This window comes from Sinohyriopsis cumingii, chromosome 11 (genome assembly GCF_028554795.1).
Source record: "Sinohyriopsis cumingii isolate HCF-2022 chromosome 11, ASM2855479v2, whole genome shotgun sequence".
Lineage (NCBI taxonomy): Eukaryota > Metazoa > Mollusca > Bivalvia > Unionida > Unionidae > Sinohyriopsis > Sinohyriopsis cumingii.
In genome coordinates, this window is record NC_142971.1 from 60353300 (window position 1) to 60380380 (window position 27081).

The following is a 27081-nucleotide window of genomic DNA, read 5'->3' on the forward strand; positions in this document are numbered from 1 at the left end:
ATCAAGAGAATACAGGATATGTGCCAGCAAGCAATTCATTTGCAGCAAACCATGCCAAATCCAAAGAATGCAGGATATGTGCCAGCAAGCAATTCATTTGCAGCATACCATTCCAAATCCAAAGAATGCAGGATATGTGCCAGCAAGCAATTCATTTGCAGCATACCATTCCAAATCAAAAGAATGCAGAATATGTGCCAGCAAGCAATTCATTTGCAGCATACCATTCCAAATCCAAAGAATGCAGGATATGTGCCAGCAAGCAATTCATTTGCAGCATACCATTCCAAATCAAAAGAATACAGAATCTGTGCCAGCAAGCAATTAATTTGCAACATAGCATTCCAAATCCAAAGAATACAGGATATGTGCCAGCAAGCAATTAATTTGCAGCATACCATTCCAAATCAAAAGAATACGGAATATGTGCCAGCAACCAATTCATTTGCAAAACAGATGGAACATAGCCTGACTGCAGATTTAACAAAGACAGCATAACAAAACCTGAAAATTACCATTCAGTCTCATTAATCTGTATTTATTAAAAAAATAATAAAATATTTCATAGGAAAATATCTGATACAGTACTCAATTAAAATGAAATTTATGACACAAGTACTCAATTCAAATGAAAGTTATGACACAAATACTCAGTGCCAGTGAAATTAAAGAAGCAAACTTTACCTAGCCTTGGTAAATTTGAGTTTTCATCAATCAGAATTAAAACAACAACTAATTTTATTTTTAAGACCAAAGGGGTGGTGAGCCAAAGGGATGGTGAGCAAATTGCTAACATAAATTTAACTATGCCTGATCCCTGTCACACCCATACATCATGAATCATGATGGAGATGAACGTAAAGTCAAATAAACACAAAATTCTTCTGAAAAGAGCATGATTACAATGATTTGTCAACATGTATATCTTCTGTTTAGGACCATGATATATATGGAATTTCAAAATGCATGATTAGCTGCTTTCTCAAAATTCTCATACACTGCATACAGCTTTTTAGTCAAAATGTGCAAATACTCCTTACAATAACACTGGACAACAAATTTTTACAAAAGTCATGTTACTGAAATAAAATTAGTCAATTCTTGTCAATTTTTATGTGCTGAACACGAATATGACAGTCAAATTGCAAAATTGGCTCTAGTTTTTTTGTAATCTGCAAGAAATTAATGTTTACATAACGAAATGCATTCCAATAGTAAAAGGTCAACTGTAATAGCCTACCTATAAAAAATCAAGTCATTGACTACATCTTAGATTTCTTCGCCTGTCTCTTGTACAGCTGTTCGGGAGCATCTCTGAGGAGTGTCCAGCAGTAGTCAGCCAGCATTGTAGTGGACCATTTTCCCTGGTATCTTTGTTCCATTGTTGCGATATCTTGATGAAAACGTTCGCCGTGTTCATCACTAACAATACCACAGTTGCTAGGAAAGAAATCCAAATGGGAATGAAGGAAGTGAATCTTTAGAGACATATTGCAGCCAAGTTTCTTATACTTCATCAACATGTCTTCTACTAGTTCCTTATAGTTTTCTGCCCTAACATTTCCGAGGAAGTTTGTAGAAACTAGGCGAAAAGCATTCCATGCTTGTTTCGCGTCACCTTCCAGCAAGTTGTTGAACCGGTCATCTTTGAAAAGCTCTCGAATCTGAGGACCCACAAAAACTCCCTCTTTAATCTTTGCTTCGCTGAGTCGAGGGAATTTTTCATGCAGGTATCGGAATGCTGGCAAAGTCCGGTCAATGGCTTTCACGAAGTTCTTCATCAAACCTAGTTTGATGTGAAGGGGTGGTAGCAAGATTTTCTGAGCCTCAACCAGAGCTGGGTGTTGGATATTCTTCTCTCCAATGGCTACATTCTGCCTGTGAGTCCATTCCTTCCTCATGTAGTGCATTTCCCTTGCTCGGCTATCCCACTCGCATAAGAAATACATGTATTTTGTATATCCTTGCTGCAGTCCCATTAAAAGGGCAACTACCTTCAAATCACCACAGAGGTGCCAGCTGTACTTGTTATACTCAATGGAATTCAGTAGCTGCCTTAAGTTATCGTATGTCTCTTTCATGTGGACAGCATACGCTACTGGAATAGATGGAAGAATGTTTCCATTGTGCAAAAGCACAGCCTTGAGACTCAGTTTCGAAGAGTCCACAAATAGTCTCCATTCTTGTGGGTCATGAGTGATTTTTAAAGCATTCATGAGGCCCTCAATATCGGAACAGAATATCAGATTACTTTCCTTTCTGAAGAAAGGCTCCAATTGCTGGTGGCGCTTTCGATATGCAGTAATTGTGACATCTTCTTCTAGAAGATTCCATTGTTGGAGTCTTGATCCTAGCAATTCTGCCTTGTTCTTTGATAAGTCCAAATCACGAATCAGGTCATTTAGTTCTTCCTGTGTTATTCTGTGTGGGGTTGATGATGCACCACAGTGAAAATCTGGATCACTGCATGCTGATGGACCAGGAGAAGAACAGGTCGACTCACCTTTGTCTTCGTCAGATGAATCAAGAGAATATTCTGCTGGAGGTTCTGGAATAGGAAGTCCCTCACCATGTGGAACTGGTCTCAATGCAGACGGAATGTTTGGGTAGACTATTCTCGACTTCTTTCGCTTCGTTATTCCGCCGGAAAGAGGAGGAACCAAGCAGAAGTAACAGTCATTTAGGTGGTTGCTTGGCTCTCTCCACACCATTGGGACTGCAAACGGCATTGATGACCTTTTGCAATTCAACCACTGTGAAAGCTGTGTTGTACATGTAGCACAGCATATATGCGGAGCCCAAGGCTTGTCTTGGTCACCAACCTTGCATCCGAAGTAAAGATGATATGCCTTCTTCACTTGAGAATTGATACTTTTCTTCTGGTTGGCAAATGTCACTTCCCCACAAATATAGCAAAAATTGTCCGCGGTATTAACACACTTTCGAGGCATTACTGTTCTTTATTGTACGTAAATGGATAAAATAATAAGTTTTATGTAACAGTAGCTTGAACTGTCTCGCACAACGTCTAAAATATTTTAAATGCTGAACCTATCTGATTGGGCTTTATATAGTACACTGCTTACGTCAGCTTCAGCAGCCGCCTGGCATTAGTATAATAGGCCTACACATGTATAGTACACTGCTGACGTCAACTTACTTCAGCAGCCGCATGGCATTAGTATTGCATTGCATCAGAAAATGATGCAATCAACTGTGGATGATGTGAGCATGATGGTATTATGCAATGTTACATCATTATTCCGGATGTTGCTGCAGTCCTACTGGAGAAATTTACACAGTGAAACATAGAAAATGAGGTATATGAATATCTTCAAAACGAGAGCCAATACAAATTTTTCACGGTTATATTCGTGTTCGGCACACCAAAATACTACAGATTAGGGCCTTTTCAAGTCAGTAATGATTTCACTGTTGACCAGTGTAATAGGGACATAAAGAGTTGTCAAAAAGTGCTTTTTTCTGCTTACCGTAATATTTACCAAGTTACACAGTAATCCAGAAACAATAGTGCCTTGCAGGGACTGACACTATTGTCCCAAAAGAAGTTATACAAATCCAAGACCATTATTTCTAACTTCATAAACCAATAAATTAAATAACAAGATTGTAGAATATTCAGTATCTGATGTAACAGTTTTTGCCAAGTTGAATAGGTACTAGCTGGTGGCTAAATTCCACTTAATTATTAACCTCTCAAAAAAGAAATCCAAGCAACTTGAACCACACTATTCAAATAATAACAATACAATCTAACCCCTAATGGAATGAATGTATTTAGTGCGAAGACAATTGGAGTGCCTTGCCCAAGGACACACCAAAGTAGCTGAGGTAGCACTCTACAGTTTCATATTTTGCATAGGGTTAGAATTTTAAAGAAAAGAATTTCCATGGCTTTCCTCACTGGCTATTTAAAAAAGACCTTGTATATCCTAGGTATAGTTCAAAGAACCTTTAATTCCCTTTATTTTGGTATATGATTGATGGTGTAATATTGGGTTATAGAGAATAGAGCTTGGCCTTACTCCAGATGTGCACCTTTCAAAAAAGTGCTAGCTCCACTTGGTCATTTTCACTTCCTGAACTTCACAGGTAAATTGTATTTAAAAAAAAGAGTTGCTAACTTTTTTTTTATATTTTATATATTTGGTAATTCATTCATTGCACATTCAAAAGATGGTATTGTCTAATCTGGAAAAATTCATTTTCCATATTTTAATAGCTGTTAAGGATAGTATACTTTAGATAAATTCACGCTGATTTTTGGAGCACAAGGGAGCAGTCATTTTAGTTAGCAGTGTGCTTAAATCATTTACAATTTCCAAAGAACTGACAGCAACATTACATTAAAGAAGCATATTGGTATGCCAACATCTTCTCCACTGTGCATGTTTTAAATGCAGACAACATCACCTTCCATAGGTCACTCTCTGAAAAGTACACAGCAACTGGTGAGTGCCTCCTGAACCAGGCTGGTCCAAATGTTTGATGCAAATCTGAAAGCTTTCGGTCGTGAGTCTGGCACACTAACCACTCAGCCACAGCGGCTTCCGACCTCTAATGGAATAAACATAAAATTAATACTGTTGCCTCTGCAAACAGACCACCTAAATTGCTATTTTGAAAACAACCAATACAAATTTAGCAAAAAGATATTTTCAAGCATTTCTAAAACCAATAGCTGAATATAATTGTAGTGTGTAAAATGTATATACTGTAGTGTGTGGGACAGACATACCGTAGTGTATGGGACTGATGTACTCAGCCGCTCTCAAGTGTCATAGATAATCATCCAGTGTCTCACCAACTGTATGCTGATGAAACCCAAATATACAAATCTTGCCAACCAACTGAAGTTGATGCTACCTACCAAGGTGTAGAGAGGTGCATTTCTGATGTGAAATCATGGATGACATGTAACAAGCTGCAGATGAATGATGATAAAACTGAGGCCATTCTGATCACAACAAAAAGACTTTCTCATTCACATCCTTTACCTCAAACAATAAATATCAGCAACACCAACATTAAATTCATACAATCAGTATGAATCCTAAGTGTTACTCTGGACAGTACCCCCACATTGCACCAACATGTCATGAACATATGCAAGGCTGCATACCTTGAGCTGAGATGCATCAGCTCAATTCGCAAATATCTTTCAGTTGATGCCACTAAAACACTTGTGTGTTCATTAGTACTTTCAAGACTGACTATTGTAACTCAATTCTGTCTGGTTCATCTCAATATCTGCTCCAAAAAGTTCAAAACACAGCTGCTCGGATCATACTTAGAGTACCACATCAGAGCACACCTTCCCACAGCTCTGTACCCTACACTGGCTATCCAATCGATCCAGAATCAAACATAAAATCTGTCCTGTGCTACATTTCACTGACGGACTCTAGTCCAACATACCTATCCGACCTCACCCACGTGTACACACCAGCAAGATACTTACACTCCTCTTCTGACAATCGTATACTCATTATTCCCCCTACGAAAACAAAGTCATATGGACAGCGTTCTTTTGCATACCAGAGCCCAGCAACATGGAATGAATTGCCCACTGAACTTAGACACAAAGACACAGTGATCACATTCAAGAGCACTCTCAAAACTCACTTATTTCGACTGCAAGAACAAACTTAAAGACCTAATAATGTTTCCTACCTTAAATATTCTGTGCATGTTTTTTTATGTTTTCTAATTTCATGGTGTTTGTGTTTGTAATCATATCATTATATGTATTTTGTCTTATAGGTGTTGTCTAATGTTGTAAAGCACTTAAAGCTTCTAAAGATTAGGTGCTATACAAAGACCTCATTATTATTACTATGTGTGGAGTCTAGCTAATGTAGTGCGTGGGATAGACATACTGAGATGTATAGGACTGATGTAGTTAAGTGTGAGATCTAGCTAATGTAATGTGTGGATCTAGCTACTGTAGTGTGTGTGATAGACATACTGTAATATGAGGGACAGCCATACCGTAATGTGAGGGATAGGCATACCATAATGTGAGGGATCTAGATATTATAGTGTGGGGGATAATCATACTGTACTGTGAGGTATCTAGATACTATAGTGTGATGGATAGACATAATGTAATGTGAGATAGACATACTGTAGTGTGTGGGATAGACATACTATAATGTGAGGGACAGGCATACCATAATGTGAGGGATCTAGATACTGTAGTGTGGGGGATTGACATAATGTAATGTGAGGGAACTAGATGCTGTAATGTGTGGGATAGACGTACTGTAATGTGAGGGATAGGCACAATTTAAGGTGAGGGATAGGCATACATTAAAGAGAGGGATCTAGATACTGTAGTACTGGGATTGACATACTGTAATGTGAGGGATAGACATACTGTATTACGAGGGACAGACATACTATGTGTGGGATCTACAAACTGTAGTGTGGGAGATAGACATATTGTAATGTGTGGGATAGACATACTGTAATATGTGGGATAGACATACTGTAATTTGAGTGATCTAGATACTGTAGTGTGGGGGATAAACATACTGTAATATGTGGGACAGACATACTGTAGTGTGGGGGATAGACACACTGTAATGTGTGGGATAGACATACTGTATTACGAGGGATAGACACTGTAATGTGAGGGATAGACATACTATGTGTGGGATCTAGATACTGTAGTGTGGGGGATAGACACACTGTAATGTGTGGGATAGACATAATGTAATATGTGGGATCTAGATACTGTAGTGGGGGGGATAGACACACTGTAATGTGTGGGATAGATACACCATAATAAAAGGGATTTAGATACTGTAGTGTGAAATGTACATTATACAGCACTGGCCAATTCAACTGTAACATAATTTTCTGCACCCTGTATAACTTTCTGCACTTGACAATATAAAAGTCTGTCAGATAAATCAAGGCTGGATATGCTGTAGGATTCAAATTACTAATTATCCAGAAGTATTAGAAGTAGTCTAAACTGAGTGAAGATACATTGGGCTTTTTAGGCACTGACTGATTGATAATGAGAATAAAACTGAAAGCAAATCATCTTTTTCAATCTGATCCTCCTATCATTAATTAAAATGAGAGAGAAATAAAGTTCTACTCGTGCACTAGAGTTTTTCTGCTAGCTTAGTTTAGGAATCCCAATTCTGAAAGTAGTAGTTTATTCCACAGAGATGGAATAGGTCTCAAATTTCCAGTGCAAACAGATTTAAAAATGACACAGTATATATGGTCTTCTCAACACTTGTACATACAAAGATGATGGTCCTATGCTGTGAAGTTTTGATTTTGCCCTAAGAATACAGAAATTTTCAGGCAATTAATTTCCTATATTATGGCACTTCCATTTGTTTATTTTACAAACTGAATTATTACTTAATGATCTTTATTCCTGGTGCGAAAGGGATTATTTTTTTAAATAAAAAAACTTTAAAGCAACTGTCTTGCACTGATTTGTGTGGGGAAAAATCTGTAATGAAAGATTTTTTAAAAATTCCAGTGAGAAAGAGAATCCAAATCCATTCACTCATTCCTGACCCACCCCCCAATAAGGTTGGTCACTTATACGTTATGCATGCAGTAGACCCTACTGCATCAGAATCAATGCGACTCAAAGTTGCATATATTCATAATCACGAGTATGTGCTCATGCTTGTTGACAGTGTGTACCAACATTACTGCTCAAATCGCTAAGGATGTGGTTTTGTATTTTATTGTAAATTCAGTTTTCTGTTCTTTTCATTATTTTAAATAGCAGTGGTTGTCATTTGGAATTTAACTGTCAATATCTCTGAGGATTACTTATACTTTTATGCCATTCAAGAGAAGCAGAAAGATTTGCCTCTCGACAAGTCAACTGTTCAGAATTCTCCAATTAAAAAATAGCACAAATGCAAAAATTCACATTAGTGTCTGTGATCTACTTTCCATGGATCAGTATGAAACCTTCATGGGTTATACTGTTTAAAATTAATCAAAAATGCACCAAAAAAATGTTAAAATCAGTAATAACATTGAACAGAAGTATACAGCAGAAACATGGATCAACCTTTCCATGTACAAAATATAAAAGACTCTTTAGAACTTGTTCTTTTATTGTCAAATATACAATCAACGTAAAGACAAATTATTCTTCAAATACTGTGAATCACTCGATGACTCAGTCTTCCATGAGTAGTCTGCATGCAATTTAAATATCAACTTGTAATGTCCCCAAGCTCACTCCCTATGCAGTGGAGAAGCATGAGATCTGCCTGCCAATTTGCTGTGATTTGTCGATAGCTACCCCTCCAATGCAGAGCTGCTTCACTGCAAACAATGAATGTTGAGGGGATGAACTGCTCCACTGCAATTTGTCCAGTAATGAAAAATCCTATGAGATGTAATGTATCTCAGTAGAACTTTCTGCCTTATCATGTTAAATGCAGCTGCTCAGTGTCTACCATAATAATGGAACATGCAGCTAAGCACCTGAAACTCCACTTATTGAATCCTACTTATGAATGTTGACAGAACTAAGGCAAGTGATTTTTTTTAAAAAGAACGATGCCCAACTGGATGAGAGGCATTTAAACTTGATTCAGTATTATTTAGTATAAGACGAGTGAAATTTATCCAGACAGGTAATGTTCCAAGTCACTTGCCATACAGGTAAAACTAAACATTTTCAAGCTCAACAGCTTTATGTTTGCTCTCTTTTTTTTGGGGGGGGAAGGGGGCACAGATAGTGTAGTTCTGCACATAGCTAAGAATCATTATCAATGGTCACCTATTTATAACAAAAAGGAAGAATCATGAAACAAAGATCCCATCAATGTAAAATGTGTCACATCTACATGTAAGGGTGTTTTCAAGCTGGAAAATAAAAGTCACAGCTCGGTAAGCATGTGACAAAAAGCCTCTTTCAACAAGATGAAAAAACCCACAATTCTTGATAGCATTACAAGTGGCAATTTTGTACCACAGGTGCATGTACATGACTAAAAGTGGCTTATGCACTTAACAAGGTCCATTTACATGATGGATGAAGTTCCATATAAAAGTCCATAACATTTATAATCCAAGTTCAAAGGTACCCAGTGTAAATCCCCCCCCCCCCACTTAATTTACTCTCTTATTAATTGAAATGACCCCATGGGCATGCTACTGACTGAGAAGGTAAATGACCAGTCAGATGGTATTGTATGTATGTAAAGGGTTCAAGGGCATCTCAGCACAATACTAGTATTACCTAACTGCAGAAAGTTCTAATGAAAATAAGGTTAGGGAAAGAAATGCCACCAAATAAACATAAATGTGTTGTCCTTAATCCCATTACATGGCCATGAATCAGATAACAAGTTGCAACAATTGTTGTAACAGTTTTGGCTGGTTTCTGTAATGCACATAAATTTCCAAAAACAATATTTAAGAATCACATGTTAAAGCCATGTGAGCACTAATTCGAGTAACCCAGGTAATCTGCCCCCCACCCCTTCACAGGTCACGTGCTTTGCTTTGTACACAAAGTTTACAGCTTTTGATAGAAGTATGACACGTGGACAATTTTCATTAGGGCAGGGGGCATACATGGGGTTCAACATCAATAATTTACAAGTCTTTCAACATCTTGAAAATAAGTTTCCACATTTCATCAGCAAGATCAAATTATTATCAGGCAGATATTCTTTCTCTCAAACAAACATGACACATTATATATCAATCTGTAATAGTTTTATTTCAGTTGTTAAGGTAAATGACATTTTATTATTTCTTTAATTATATGACTGGCCAGTAATAAAATGAGGAAATGTATGTCCTTTCCTCAAGTGTTGATTGCTAAGGTCAAGTTAACAACAATTATTTCAGTCAAGTATGCATTAGTTCAAATGAAGGTCATGAAAGAGCGCATATGTCCTGTAGAGATAACACGCATCCCCCAGATGTTAATTTCACACGTCAGAACATGAATGCTACATTATTTTACAATTAAAGGATTGAAATGTTTTAGAATCTTTTTTGTGATTCAGATTTTGTTGACTTGGTGTGCACATGACTTTATAAGAGAATTAAAGCACCATATTAAGATTCTTCATGCCAGTTTTGTACAAGAGAAAGAGAGGGAATCATGATTTATTTATAATTGTTCATTGATAAACAGAGTGGAAAACATCTATTCTAAAACAGACAGTACTTTGAGGATTGTGTGAAATTATTCAAGGACTTGAACATTTAAATAGTTCTGTTGGATTATGTGAAACTTTCAAGGAAGTTAGTGATATTCTAATTCCATGGGATTTCACTGAACTAAAATCTTTTGGGTTTAGAACTGATTATTTTGTGGTGCTAGCACATGAGCACATAAACACATCAGTACCTTCATTTGGAATACCTCTGGATAGTTTCCAGATTGGTGTGAAAATGAGTACAAAATAGGACATTCCAAGAATTAATACACTGCAAGTTATTTGATTTCATATTTTAGAGAAATAAATTTATATTTTATAAAATGTATTGCTTCTTGGGTTCTACCTTGTATTGTTACATACAGTAAGCCCCTTGACATATCACAAGGAATATTCTAATTTACAGCTGTTGTTGTAGGGTTTAATGCCGTTTTTCAGCACAAGATAGGCTATACATGGTGGCCTGTATAAATGGTGAAGAAAGAATCTGGAAAAACCCCAGAATGAACCACTGGCCCATGAGAAGCTCCTGGCAAGCTTTCTCACATAACTACATTGGCTGAGCCCGAGACTCAAACCCATGACGACAGAAGTGAGATGGCAGTGATCCATAATTGTGACTGCTTTTGACCACTCAGAGCCCCCTTTCTAATTTACAGTACATATACCATGATTACAAATGAAGCTATGACAGGAAGCTAACATTTTAACACTGGGTCATGTTAACACGAATAGAACAAAATCACAGTGACCTACTTTCCAATACCATTATTCCAAATCATTTCAGTAAGTCAATTTCCATAACAAAGTAAAATTTTAAGTCTGGGCTTAACCAGAAAATAAACTGATTCATGTATTAAAAGTATGTTATAATTTCCTCTCCAATGGTTTCCAAAAGGTAGGTACTAACTGAACTAAATGAAAATAGGATGTCCAACAGAGTCACTATAGTAAGAAAGGTAGGCGACAGTGACCTATTTTCTCTCAATAATCATGATTGATTCAAGAAAAAACAGACGAAACTTCATAAATATATAATATCTATAATCTGAGATAATGGCAATTTATTTACCATGCAATTTTTTTGCTAAACCTGGAATGGGGTACTTGAAATTGAAGACGTGTACATGTTGTTGTTGTGGGTTTAATGCCCTTTCTCCACATAAAACAGGCTATACATGGTGGACAGTATGATTAGTGGAGGACGAACCATGGAAAACACCAGTGACCCATGGGAAGCTACTGGCAGCTTACTCACATACCCACATCAGCCAAGCCCAAGACTCGAATCCATGAGGACAGGTGAGATGGCAGTGATTAGTAAAAGTGAGTGCTTTAGACCACTCTGCTACCTGGCGTCCAACATGTACATGTATTATCTAAATGTTCACATAAAGTGTTGGTAGCTAAAATGGATACCATTTGATAAAATCTTCAATACATTGTCAGTTAAATGTAGCTAACAGGTAAAGGAAGTTAAAGTGATGAAATGAAAGAGTAAACATAAATTTAGAGTGAACCCATTTTTTTAATTTAAAAAAAGAACAAAAACTAGCATAAGGGTATGATTACATAAACAAGCCTAAATATTACTGGCACATTTTGAAATAAAAAAACTGTATTACCTTTCAAAAACTTTAATGTCTCCAGATTAAAAAGTATGACTTGCTTGACGTCTTACTTTTAGCACAGGAATAACCAGAAAATGAGAATACTGAAACCAGAGATACACCTCCTTCAGTTTGGCCATACAGAAATATACAGTATTGTTTAGGCTCTTATAAAATGAAACAGAAAAGAGTGAAGACAACAAGCTTTGTATAATTAAGCAAATAATTTATTTCCCTAGAAAATAAGGTAAAATTTAGAACAAGACCTTATGATTTACCAATCAAATCCAAAATTAATCCAAGAATTAAATAACAGAAGTCACATTATTAAAAGTACTAAATGAATCTGAGTTCAAGTCCCAATGAAATCCAAAATAGAAAGCGATGACATCTGTTGCAGCCTTCAAAGTGCTGTTGGGTCAACAGTTCCTTGTTGAATCACAGAGAAAATTAATCCAGTTTTTTATTCAATGAATGTCTTTGTCCAAGAATTCTGTATAAGCACTTATATATTTCCAGGGAAAAGAATCACTTGTATTCCATAAAATAAAATTTCAACTCAAAATGGTCACAATAAAATACCTTTAAGTTTAAGAGCTAGAATGCCCAAATTATGTCCAGAAAAAAAGTTATGCACTAATTTAAGATGCAAAACAGATTCCCATACAAGAGTCAAATGGTCACCCTTCCAGAACAAAATAGAAGCTTTTTACATGCCTAACATCACAAATTCCCAGCATGACCTTAATTGAAATCAATGGTTCTTACTCTGGGAAGGAATAATAAAATATAAAAAAGTTGTTTACCAGAACCCATAATGGTTCAGAATCAAGGTCAGGAACTAGGTCAGCATTAAATACAGTGTTTCTATAACAGTCAGGTCAAACAAAACTAAAATGAATTTCTAAATAAATAAATAAAAAATGGGTCAAATCCAGTAGTCGAAGTTGCCTAATAATAGCATTGTAATGGAATTTTTTTTAAAAACCAACAAATAAATAATAAAATTACATATACATAACAGTATATCAAATAGTATTGGCAAATCAGCACGCTATCGGTATGAATACATACTAGTGATTTGTGTGATGTGATGTAATTTTGATTTTTAACGTAGCTTTAACAATTTTTCAGTCATATCGCTATGCTGTCTGCAATGTGACAGTTTATAGTGATGTCTAGCACTGGGGCATCATGCCACAGACATGTAGCATGATGTCCCACCCAGTCACATTATCCTGATACCAGGCTGACCAGTCCTAACACTAACCTCTTAATGCTGAACGCCAAGCGAGGCAGCTGTTAGTACCATTTTTTAAGTCTCTGGTATGACTCGGCCGGGGATCGAACCCACGACCTCCCGCATCCGAGGCGGACGCTCTAACCACTAGGCCACTGGAGCGGTTTACTAGTGATTTAACCAACAGTCTATTAGTATGAATACATAATAGTAAGGTTAAACCAACAGTCCAAATTTCAGTACCAGTACATAATAGCAGGTTTAACCAACAATCCAGGTATTAGTACCAGTACATAATAGTGGATTTAACCAATAATCCAAATATCAGTACCTTAAATAAATAGCAGGTTTAACCAACAATCCAGTTATTAGTATCAGTACACAATGGTGGGTTAAACCAACATACTGGTGAGGTTAAATCAACAGTCCAAAATATCAGTATGAGTACTGATTAATAAGGTTATTGGTTTCCTCTGTCATTTCCAAAAACATATTCCATACAGATCAAAATGGGATATTACTTGTCTACATATAATTTTTAAGTACTTGCAATGATAAAAAGCTAGGGATGTTTGGTACAAACTTGTGTATCCTGATTTCTAACCTATAAAAATTGTCATGATGGTTGGAAAAATAGTGCTAACAAATTACATTTTTATAACCCCACTGTTACAAATATGTGATGAACATTAAAATGAAAGAACACAGCAAGGAAACAACCAAATTTTGTCACTCTTTCGAGGCCGTCATTTGTGACTGACATCGAATCCATCCTCGTATAAGATTTACGAACCAGAAGTGTTTGTCCATGTTACACTGTTTGCATAAACAGCTGTAATGTTAATAAACATAAATGAAATTCTATACCAATTTATTACTGACATGCCAGAAAATAGTCATAATATTGACATCTGGCCTTTTTGCAGTACAATCAGAAGTTTTATGTCTGGCCAACATATGTGCACTGACAGAAAGCAATCATAACTCGCATAAAATTTATGGAACAGAATTGGCAGTCACAGTAATGTGAGTCGTGTTTATTGTTTAAAATCAGTACATACATAAAAGCCAAGAGGTGCATAAAAAAATCAATACTATACATGGCAATAAAGTAATGCAATGAAATAAAAATTTATACCTATATCAATGTTTTAAAGTACATACTGTTACTAATACATTACAGACCCAAGATATTAAATAAATAACACATTGTACATAAATATTTCTGTTGTTAGATTACATTAGAATTACCACTGGCAACCAAATTTTTCAAGAAAGTTGGCAAGCTAAGATGCAATGAAGAAGCTTAATATAAAATAGTATGAACAGATGTGGTGTAGCAACTTCCAGCACCAAACCTGTCAATTGATGGCTATCAAATATTTTACGAATTTAAATAAAAAAATAAATTTTGTCATTTTTTACAAATTTGATGTGAGAATGAAGCATTTAAAATTTTGGGTATTTGTCCCATATGATTGACTAAAGAGCAAACTGTTAGTCCAGTATGAATACAGACTAGTGAGGTTCAACCAAAAGTCCCAAAATATGTGCATGAATACTAACTAGTCAATTTCTATCTATAGTCAAAATATAAGCTTGAACACAGACTAGTGAGATTTTAATCAACAGTCCAAAATATCAGGATGAATAAGGACTAGTAAGGTTTTAATCAACAGTCCAAAAAAAATCAGTATATGGACAGTACGGTTTTAATCAACAGTTCAAAGTATCAGGATGAATAAGGACTAGTAAGGTCTTAATCAACAGTCCAAAATATCAGTATGAAGTAGAATAAGATAAATATTAACAATGTAACCAAACTGAAAGACCTTTAAGCCAGGATGTTTTGTCATATTCTGCAAAGTCATTTTTTGAGAAAAACATTTTGCTTTTAAAAAATTTGTAATGGTATCCATATTTGATGGTGAATCTGCATCACATGTAAAGGAGGCAGTTATCTATGTCAGATTTGGTCATACTGGGGATCCTGATGAGCACTTTTGAGAAGTAACTATTTAAAGGGTTTTCTACTTGCAAGCTTGGGCTGTTAATTATCAATGGCTTCAATTCATCAACTCTGAAGGAAAGTTGTTTTGCAGTTACTGCAAACTATATCCCAAACCGGCAAAGGTTGGAAATTCAGCCAGTTTATTTGTCAACAGACCTAAAATATTCTGGATATAATGTCGCAAATCTCCTAACGGTTTTGGACCTCATAAAGACACTAGCCAGCATGTGCAGAAAATTCCTTAAGTTGTAGTTGCTACACTCCAATAGGAAAGGCCATTTTAAAACAAAATAAGAATGAAACGAAAATAAATAAAATGAGGCATCTCTTTAACACAGCCTGCACCCTAACCTAACAGGAAAATACATTTTCATATTATATAACCATGGAGAAAAACTAATGAATATATATTAAATAGACATAACAACCCACAGAAATTATTTTGTTCTGTAGGCAAATGACTGACATTAAGAAAAACATAAAGCTAAACTTACTGCACTCTTTAGCAAGAACAGGGGCAGACGGCAAGCCCCCAGAGCATTTCCCTGGAGCTGGTACTGATACTCTCCATCTAGTGTCATTCTTGCACTCCGTGTACTCGTAATGGAAGTCATTCTGTCAGAAATAAAACATTCTCTGTACAATATCTGTTAGCAGTGTTTTATTTATTAGTGCTCACTTGTCCTGCATGAATAACAATAATGACTTGTCTCTTGTTCACACTGATTTTGTAATGCATCAATGGTTAAATATATTGTATATAACCTATGTGATCGTTTGAAAATCTAAGCTAGGGGATTAGCAATTTATAAAAGCTTGTACTGTAACGTTTTTCACCCAAAAGCAACTAAGAATTGGAATACATTCTGTCAAGAAGGTGGTAGTCACTGATTCTATTGATATATGCAATGGGCACTATAACACAAATTAATCTACAAACAAAGAGCTACTGTTTGCACCAAATGATATGAAATATGACTAATGCCCATCCGACATGAAGCCATAAATGCTCACTTTTTTATAATGCTGCTTAGGCAAAACAAAAAGTAAGGATTTCTGGCCAACCACTGGGCCCTTCCTGGCAAAACGAACTATTTTTATGACAGATTTCAGTTATACTTCAGCAAAATGACAAGATTATCTCTGATCAGGCCTGCAACTTATAGGTCTTCAATGACTTCTTTATTAATGTTGCTAAAGACATAGGCAATAACCACCAAACGTATGATGAACACCTAAGCATACAGGCTATCAAAACAGAACTTAAATACAATTATGTCTACAAAATTTGATTTCTCTCACAACACTGAAGACTCTAAAGCTAAAGACATATCAAATAGCAGTATTAGGCAGGCAACTGAGATCTTATATTACCAAAGTTATTAAAACTTGGAACTCAATCAGTGACCAAATTCATCAACTATGGTGCTGACTATAACAGGTTCCCAATATATAAGAAAAATGATCCACCTGATAATCACAACTATCATCATGTCTGTATTCTCCCAACTAAATCAAAACTCTTTGAATGAGCTATCCGCGACTAGATAACTAATTACTTTGAAAATATTGCTTTCATAAAGGGTTTAAGCAGTCAAACAATGCTAATGCAACAACCAGAAGTCTTGCACTTAGCCCTTGCTCAAAACAAATATGCTGCAGCTATTCTGCTGGATTTGTCAAAACCATTAAATTCTTTACCCCACTAACTCCTCCTCCAGAAAAACTGGCAACATATGGACTTTCAGATTTGGCAGTAAATACAATGGTAAATTAACTCTCAAACTGAAGACAATGTGTCAAAATAGCAACTCTCTATAATGGACTACCCCAGAGATCAATTATTGGACCTATGTGTGTGTGTGTGTTTGATTTGGAATTTTAAAGTAGCTTTAACAATTTTTCAGTCATATCACTACAATGTCGGCAGTTTATAGTGATGTCTATAGGCTACCAGAGCAGTTCTCTTGGGCCTATACTTTTTAATATCTTTATTAATAACATCTTTCATAAATGATTCAGATCTAGAACTACGCTGATGACAATCTACTCTGGAAATGGAGTTAATGAGTTTTTATCAGTGTACCATGTAGTGAACTGGAAAGACATGGGCTGCCTTAGAAACGAGGATACAATTACAAGGAGGCATTTTAATGTGGCTGGTAGTCTGCATTAAAGGACAATATTAGACCAAAGTCTTAGATTTCAAACATTTTGCCTTGAACCAATTATTAGCAGCATGTTCATTAGTTGTACAGGTAGGAGGGTTTTCCACAAAAATAGAAGGGATTTTTAAAATATATATTTTGGACTTCAAAAACGTTTATTGATTTACTTTATAATGGTGGGTGTTTGCAGCAAAGTTGCCGGGGTAAAACCATAGAAAGCTCCTAATGACACTTCTGTATTAGGATGCCAAGAAAGTGGTTAGAGATTTAAATTAAAGTCAACATTAATTAATTAATAAAGTTCAGAAAACTGAATTACCAACTGTGGCACAACAGATCAGCATGTACAGAAAGATGTGAGCATATAATGTTGATATTACAGGCTCTTGATTTCCGAGAACATCATAATGTTTGGGACTAAAATTAAGACAACGGTATCATTATAACCAAAATACAGGGAACTTGTGTTACTGTCTTCATCATAAAATGCTTATGGCCAATACTGCCATTTGTACCTTTCTTTAGGAACTACTGTTGAGATAGTTTAGGACTGACTAGAATCTATTTTATTTGCAAACTGTATGTGCAGAAAAAGCTGATGTTCAATTCCTTTAAGTTTTATTCAAACTCCACTTTTTGCCACCAAATGGATTATTCATAAGTGTATGGATGGATCTTACTTTAAGTTATTCTTGCACCCACTCGCTGCTAAATGTTGCATGATAGTATCATGATGATACTCAACTGAAAGAAATGGGAAATCATTATTACCATATTTTTTAGCACAGAGTACCATCCCCACCCACCTGTGGATGCATTACCAGTAACCCTAACATCGGCTCTTACCTGTGTGCAAACCGGTAAATCAGACGAATACACGCTAGCAGACAACACCATCAACAAAACAGTTCCAGATGTAAAACCCATACCGCACAGAAAACGATGTCTTTGCAATATGTATTTGAGCACGGTTATCCTTGCCTTCAAGGTTCTGCAATATCCTTGGAGGAAGCCTTCTTTACCTGTTCTGTTCAAGTTGCGTCTCAAAATTCATATGAAATTGCAATTCCTGGTCAGGCTACATTTATACCCATTTGTGCTGCGCAAGCAATTCGCCTGGTTATCTGATAATTTTACATTCAACTAGAATGTAAGGACCAACGGTAGTAATCCAGTCCACCTGCCAAGCAGACTGGTTAAAAAAATGTATTAATCGCAGCTTTGTCTAATACTTTATACCTGCCACACTATAAGCTAACTTTTAGTCCGTTCTTCAGAAAATTCCGTAATAATAATGTCAACGAAATAATCATATCTTCAGAAGTAAAATATCTCTTTTTTTTAGCAGAGTATTGCATTCTATATAAATACGTAAACAAAAATTTAACACTTATATTTCTCTATAAAAAATACCTTAATTATCCAATATGTGTACAAAATAATTCTCACTAAGCTTGCAATATTTAAGAGAAATACTAATAACACATTGATTATTATTATTATTATTATTATTATTATTATTATTATTATTATTATTATTATTATTATTATTTGAGAAACCATTTTATCAATGACTCCTGCTACATAAGACTTTAGATCAATATAAAAAATCTTGCTGCTCACAAGTTTTAAGTTTACCCTTAAATCTCACTTATATCCGAAAAAAGCAATAATTATTACTTTCATATTACATCTTATAAATACGATGTTCTTTTGTTACTCACTATAACATCATTTTGTATGCATAATGTATGGATATGTATCATGGGCCAGTGGTCTATATTGCAAATAAACACTATTATTATTATTATTATTATTATTATTATTATTATTATTAATTTCAAGGGAAAAATTAGGTGCAATTTGCCAGTTTAACACAACCTGTTTTAAAAAGCCTTTTTAAGTGCTGCTGGAGGTTCATAAGCATATATTCATAATCCAAACATTACTTTCTGGTCTTAAGCCTGAACTCCTTATCTAAATACAACTTTCTGGTCTTAGACCTGAACTCATTATCTAAATGCTACTTTTTGGACTTAGACCTGAACTCATTATCCAGGTACCACTTTCTAGTCTTTCTGTCTAAACCTAGAGTATTTTGGATGAGTATGTAATCTTCTGTAATTACATTTAACTATCAAAATCCTTGTTTGAATATTTATTTATTTATTTATTTATTTATTTATTTATTTATTTATTTACATATATTTAGGAAGAAGTAAAATATGTACATCATGTTTACTTGTCTTTTTACAGTGTAGTCAAAATATCTTTATAAAATGTAGTAAAAATATATTTATAAGCTGTTACCAAAATATCTTTATACAGTGTAATCAACATGTCTTTATACAGTGTAATCAACATTTCATTATATAGTATAGTGGGAATATATTTATAAATTGTAACCAAAATGTCTTTATACAGTGCAGTCAAAATATATTTATACAATGTAGTCAAAATTTCATTATATAGTATAGTGGGAATATATTTATAAATTGTAACCAAAATGTCTTTATACAGTGCAGTCAAAATATATTTATACAGTGTAGCCAAAATGTCTTTATACGGTATTGTCAAAATGCCATTACACAATGTTATCAAAATGTCTTTATATATTGAGGTCAAAATTTCTTTATATAGTGTAATCATTATATCTTCAGAATACAAATAATAATGTCGTTGTAATAGGCATTTTGCACTAAAATGTAAGTACATGTAATATATGTCATATAAATGATGAGTTCAGCTTGATTTGTGTGTTCAAGTTGTCTACATTTAGCAAAATATAATATAAGGATATATTGTCATCTGTCCATTATAAAGGGTTGGATATTGCTGAGAATCTATTATAAGGAGGGGGGAATAATGCTGATATCGCATCATCTTAACTCCGCTTTGAGTGAAGCTACATATTGTAAAATTTTATTGAGTCTGTATATATTTGTGCTGTTAAAGTTTATGCCAGTATTTAGTGGTCAACAGCACATTCTATGGTTCCAGAAACAGAAAGAAAAATCTTTAATTCATAAAACAGCCCTACTTTCTGTCAGTATTCATTCATTCAATGTGTCTTTTGATTTGCAAGACATTTAATAAGACATATGAATTGTGTCTTATTTCTAGTTTGGTACAATTAACAAGACATTTAATAAGACATATGAATTGTGTCTTATTTCTAGTTTGGTACAATTAACAAGACATTTAATAAGACATATGAATTGTGTCTTATTTCTAGTTTGGTACAATTAACAAGACATTTAATAAGACATCTGAATTGTGTCTTATTTCTAGTTTGGTACAATTAACAAGACATTTAATAAGACATATGAATTGTGTCTTACTTAAAGTTTGGTACAATTAACAAGACATTTAATAAGACATATGAACTGTGTTTTATTTCTAGTTTGGTACAATTAACAAGACATTTAATAAGACATATGAACTGTGTTTTATTTCTAGTTTGGTACAATTAACAAGACATTTAATAAGACATCTGAACAGGGATATTACACTTTATTTCTAGTTTTGTAAAATTAACTTGGTTGATTTTCAGATCATTTTCCATATCAGCATTCAATAAGAAATTTTGTCTCCTGTATCTAATTAGTCAACACTGTTGTTGGAAAAGTAATTCTAAAGGAAAATTATTGAGACTGGAAAAAAAGAAAGGAAGATATTAAATGATAGAAGACAGTTGTGAAAAAGTACTATTATTGATGTCATCATCATCATAATCATTAATTTTTGTGCTGGTTTTTGTAGGATGTCAAGAAAAATTAGTAATTCACTGTATTTTGGCATATAAAAACTTTTTCTTTGCACTTAAGTATCGTTCTTGTCACTGTAAGTCTAAGTCTTGACTCACCAGTGAGTTCCATTAAACAGGCAGAATAGGAAGATAAACTAAATTATTTGTTTAATATCTTCTTCAATTAAGAGTATTTAGATGAGAACTTAATCTGCCATTACCTTTAATTTGATGAATTAAGTAATTCAGTTATTTTTTTTATTGTGATCAACTATTAACAATCAGTTAATGAGTTAACTCTAACAAAATGTACAATTATTTCCCAAAAATTGCATGTTAAAATCACTGCTGCTGCACCACCACAACCACTACTACATTTTCTTTCCATCTATTACTACTAATGTGATGAGTTGATTATCTTAAAAATGAATAATCTTCAAAATACTGCTCAAAGATATTTTTAAAAAGGAAGGAAAAATTATGCTCTTCAAAATCCTGATATTTCTATATGAAGCGTCATGTATGATACGTGATGTGTGCTTAGTTTGGGTGTATGAATCAAACTAAAATAGGTTGTTGACCGGTCACATTTAATCTTGAATACAATTTAATTATTTAAATATAAAGAAAACTATGAACATTTTAAGAATTCGTTCTTGATAAACAATACATTTTATTTTGATATCTTTCTTTTGTTAAAATTTGTGAAATATCATTTAATTTTTGATTCAGACAATATATATCTTATTTATTCAGAGTAACGATCCCACAATTCTTTTATGGTTGCTATAGTCGACTATCAACATCCGTTTCCAGCAGATGTTACAAGCCAAGTTGGCGGGAGCAAGACGTGATCAACATAAAAAAATGACATCCAAAATTGTATCCAGCCGGAATCCTCATCCGTTTCCGAGGATTCAGAATGACGAGGATTTTTACGGGCCGTCTGCTACAAAGGTGTGTACTTAACTCTCTTATAACTTTCACAGGGCCCTGGTTTTGCCTATTCAAATTGTACAGTAAGCAGCACTCCATGTTAAATTAGGGGCGGCTTTGACAGGAATTTTAGCTTTTGCAGGAGCACAGTAAGGCATCGAGTGTTCGGCCACTCTGGTCATGGTAATGTTAGAAATTATAAATCAGTGAATTAAATGACAAAGTACTCTATCTTTTGTTATCACATTAAAGGATTTTGTTATTGAATTCACGGGGGGGGGGTTAGAAACCAACGGATTTATGTAAAAACTATTGAAACACTGAAATACACTACAAAAAGGAAATATACCACTTGCTTTTAGCTACGATGTCGTAGCTTCAACCTTATTTGTTGTGGTCCACGAGGTACGGGTAAGGGTACTAATATTAGTACTACACTTGCTTTTAGAGATTTTTATAGGAATTATTTACATTTTTCTATTTATAGCTCTATTTTATATTTATGAAATCATTCGGTCATACTTGATTAGACAGTGTTTACCTTGTTTTGTATGTCTGCTGCATCTTTATTTACTTTAAAACATGTAATTTTAGGATATTTACACTGAAAATATGTAAATACACATTCTGTAGTGATGAGCGTAGGTCAGAATTTTATAATCGATAATTGGTCCACTTAAGCAACTGATAATCAATTATAATCGGTTACTAAGAGTAAATTTAATTTTTTTTGTATAGTTATATCTTTGCTCAAGAGCTCAAAATCTGAATACATATACAGAAGTAATCTCTTTTAATGATATGTAACTTAACCTGGTAATTTTTTTTACATTTATTTAAATTGTGTTTTTTACAAGTTTCTTTAATGAAAGTAATATTTTATGGCTGATCAGTCTTATGTAACTGAAAAACTGTTGCAGTACCCCAAAACCCTTTCATTCATATGTGATTTTTCTAAAATTTAAAGTGTAGAAGGACATGATTTTCTTCTTTGTCATTATTTACAAATACTACAAAGGATTTTACATTTAATTTGAAACCAATCTTCAAAATTTGTTTAAATTTATTAACTCAACAATTTAACAGCTTAATCATGCAATAATGACTATATGTTCCTAATTATGAAAATTTGCACCTATGGAATATAGTATGGTTTTATATTTGTAAGTTGTAAAGGAAATAAATAATTCAGATCAATTTTAGCAGATTGGAAGCCCTATTTAGCTTACCATTTAAAAAGAAGTTTTACCAACCTTTGTGTTCTGCACGCAACTAAAAAGAAGTAGTCTCCCTTTACACACAATTGATTATGGAGTTTCACAATCAATTATCTTATTGGTTCACTAAAATTACTGATGATTGATTATAATCAATAATCGGAACAACACTGCTATATTCTCACAATCACAATCTCACTCTCATATTTTAAGTTCAGACCAATCCACAATTTATCATACCTAGCCAACTGAGCAAAATCAAGTACAACCTAGTGATGTCATTACATGGTTTGTGCCAGAAATTGATAAAAAGAAAAAAGTCATCAAAATTTGATAAATGAAAGTTTGTTTTGCTTCTTCTTCTTCTTCTTCTTCTTCTTCTTATTATTATTATTATTATTAAAATAATGTCAAATCATAATATCAGGCCTTACACCAATATAGGCATCCAAAAGTTTGTAAATGTGTATTTTGGTTTTTTAGCATATTTCTGTGTTTCTATTAGCTGCCAAAAGTACAGATCAAATAGGTCAGTAGGCATTCTATTCTGTGTACCAACTGTTTCAGTACTGGGTGTCAATGTTTAGAATTTGATTTCCCATACCTTTAAATGGCAACTGTTTACTTTATTTCAATCCTATTACATCCATATCAAATGGAAGGTCATTATACAGTATATATACTTCCAGAGAAATACATCCAGTAAAATTAGTGTTAAAGTACATAGATGTTTTTTTAACAAGGTCACCATGAAGGTGTGATCCAGTACAAACCAGGGTGAATGTCATAATGAAAGCTTCATGGGCTTAAGTAAGTTTGAGCTACTCTGTAATTTCTTATGTTAGACCAGACATCCTCTTTTCTTGACCAAGATTAATACTGACTGACATCTTGTTTTGACCCAGTTTAATATTGACCCACATCTTCAATGGTTTATCTACAAATGGCTTCATGTAAGTCATTTGACTCATCCAGGCAAAAATAGTGAGTCAGAATCCAAACCTATGAGTCTTATTCTAGCCAATGATCAGTTTTCAGTAGTTTTTAAAATATAATTACATTGTTTAAATACACAACACAAATATTAGTTATATAATGTGGCCAAAGCCAATAAAGCAATTCCCTTGCCATTATATATTTGTTAAAAATCTTGTTGAAGGTTTTATGTCATCAGACAAAATCTGAGCATATATGACAAGGCATTTATTGTTGGTTATGTCAGTGCTTTCATCTGCCATTGCTGTCACAAATGACGAATTTTGCATGTCACATATAAGACTATCCTCAACAAGATTTGATAGGCACTCCCGTAACTCTAAACAGGTAGTAGCCGAGTCATACTGATTGGCAGAATTCTTCAAAATGCCAATGGCGTCAATTTCTTCAGCCGCTATGTTGCGTATTAAATTAAGAAGATATTTGTATTTTAAAACAAGGGATGTGTTCTACACTCAGCCAATGTACACACTCAAGTGCACTTTCACTGCTGTCTTGTTTGAAAGAATGTTTTTGTAACCTTGCATTCATATCTGCCTTGTGTTGTGGACCTTCAGTCAGCAGTTTGTGTTCTGGCAACCCAGCATGCCTTGTCATTGTACTGTTCTGAAAGTTATTGTTTTTTGCACATTTGGTCATGGTGCTTTTTTAGCCTCTGCACATAAATGACAAAACCTAATCTAAAGGTGTCTTAACTGTTACATTCTTCACTCGACTTAACTTCTTTTTGAAAACATTGCCAGCTGTGTTTTCAACCATTGCTGCAGAAACTACATTTTATCTTATGAGTAACTGTTACCTCTAATGGACAAACAAGAGCCTCATGTCAATGGTGTGAAAAAGTTCAAAAATTAAACTTATTGGCAACCACTGGTTCTACTCATCTGGACATTTAGCCACTTCAGGTATGCCCAATATGCTTCTGGTAGGGGACTGCAACATTTGCTGGTGGGACTCCTGTTTTTTTCCAAAAATAGGAGTCCTGGACTCTTAGTTTTAAAATCCTACTGAGACATCTACAGTATTATCATCGGTAGGTCATAAATTTGGTCCGAAAGATAACTTCGTTTGTTTTGAATCTATTTTAATTATTTTTGCCTTGGATGCCATTTTCAGTCGAATGCTGACAGTATATTGGAACAACACAAGGCATAAAATTGAGCTATTGGAAATTGTTGCTTCATTGCATGACAAAGGGTGCGCATAAAATAATAGTTTTTTGTGAGAATCACTTTAAAATCAGGTGTTTATTTTCCACCTCTTTCTTGGGTATGGTGATTATACGGTTCTAACATCCAGTTGCTACAAATGATGTGACAGTTACATGTTAAATAAGGTCAGCTCCAGGCTCCACACTTGGTTTTAACCCTATGTGTTATGATAACATTAGCGTAAGAAACTGATGTGCGCATGTTTTCCATTTGGGAAAGTTGTAATCTAGCCATTAAAGTAGTTAGACCAAACCTTAATTTTGTTTTAATCAGCAAAACATAATATTGGGGTACGTCAATGTATCTACTGGCAATGATTTTTAGACAAAACCTTTGTTTTTGTTGAGCAAAACGTAACATTGGGGTGCATCAATTTACGTATCGATGACTATTGTTTTGCATCAGATTGGAAAAGTCTGGGTAGATAAAACACTGCGTCATATTTTGACCCAGATTAATATTGATCCACATCTTATTTTTACAAGAGAACACATCTTTTATTGATGTCACAATCAAAACATTGGTTTACACTGATCAACATCAAGTCACGCAGACAGAAACTTTTGTTGAACGTCCGAAAATTATTACTTATGATTTCAGATAAATAAGCAATTTTACTTTAACATTAAATTTTCAATCAGTCTTTAAAATAATCTTGATATCTAACATTTTTTGACCAATTTATTATTTATGAATTGGTTTGAAAATAGCCAGAATGACAATAATAGAAAATAAAACCTTCCCCTGTAAAATGATGTCTTCTGTTTCTGGTTATTTGCACTTTTAGAGACAAAAGTTATGAACCAATTTTTAAAAAAAAGCAGATACAAAAATGTAGGTTCTGTTTATTCACAATGCTAATTAAGTATTGGCAAACAGCCATACACCAAATCTGTCATTATTTATCATAAGTAAATAATTTTATCACAATACACAACAGATTTTCCCTATTTTGTTTTAAAAATTATGCTCTTATGACAAAATCTGCTCCAAAATGAAGATTACAATAAAATAAGAGAAACGTTAGGAATGCTAAATTAAACATTTTAATTTAATGTTTCCTATAACAGTGCTCAAAGAATTTTTTTAAGACACAAACCCCAGGCTGGTGACTAAAAGATCATAAACCCTGACTCAGATTTCACAAGTCTGGACTACAGTTAAACACCTCTGTCCAGTGCAGGTGGTAACGCTTTATCAACAGAAATCAACTGTGCAAAAACAAGCATGTGCTTATTATTGTCTTTCAATCAGTCTATTTCATGGATAAAATCATCCTGGTATGCATGGGTCAATTAATAGTTAGCATTTGAAAAGGTTAAGATAATGAATAATAACAAAAACAACTAATTGGAATATTCAGTTGAGCATGTCAAATATGTTACATATAGGTGGTGTTCCTATTTTGACAAGACATGGTACACACAGGAATGATGAATGTCAATATGTTGTTTGCCATATATGCAAAGAATTAAATGCCCTCCCCACTTGCTGGTGAGCTTCACAAAGTAAAACTCCATCAACCAAGAGTTCTGAAATTTAGTTTTGCTTGCTTTGCTTCTGAAATCACCTTAAAAAAATGAATAACACCTGAACACTATTCCAACAACTGAAATAATCACATATTTCCATTTTATGTAGGGGGTAAAATCTGACTTCAAAGAAGCATTGCTGTTCACTAGCTTGTCAATAATCTTTAGCTGAAACCATCTCATTGAAGGCAATCGTATGTAATGACTTTTGTTCAC

At 34.2% G+C, this 27081-nt stretch overlaps 2 protein-coding genes across 3 annotated transcripts in view; one reads left to right on the plus strand and one right to left on the minus strand.

Annotated features, from left to right (window-relative positions):
- LOC149788535 (endosome/lysosome-associated apoptosis and autophagy regulator family member 2-like) overlaps positions 1-18354 on the minus strand; it is a 132374-nt gene extending 114020 nt beyond the window's left edge. The window contains exons 1-2 of the mRNA XM_089974550.1: positions 18072-18354; positions 15552-15672 (exon numbers count right to left, since the gene is read on the minus strand). Coding sequence (XP_089830676.1) covers positions 15552-15672; positions 18072-18152 — 202 coding nt within the window. The 5' untranslated portion in view covers positions 18153-18354. The remainder of the gene's footprint in view (positions 1-15551; positions 15673-18071) is intronic.
- A 3406-nt stretch (positions 18355-21760) lies between these two features.
- LOC149788536 (protein CFAP276-like) overlaps positions 21761-27081 on the plus strand; it is a 39795-nt gene continuing 34474 nt past the window's right edge. The window contains exon 1 of one of the 2 annotated variants that reach the window (XM_089974555.1): positions 21761-21930. In XM_089974555.1, coding sequence (XP_089830681.1) covers positions 21793-21930 — 138 coding nt within the window. In that variant the 5' untranslated portion in view covers positions 21761-21792. The remainder of the gene's footprint in view (positions 21931-27081) is intronic. The other variant, XM_089974554.1, reaches the window with a different exon arrangement.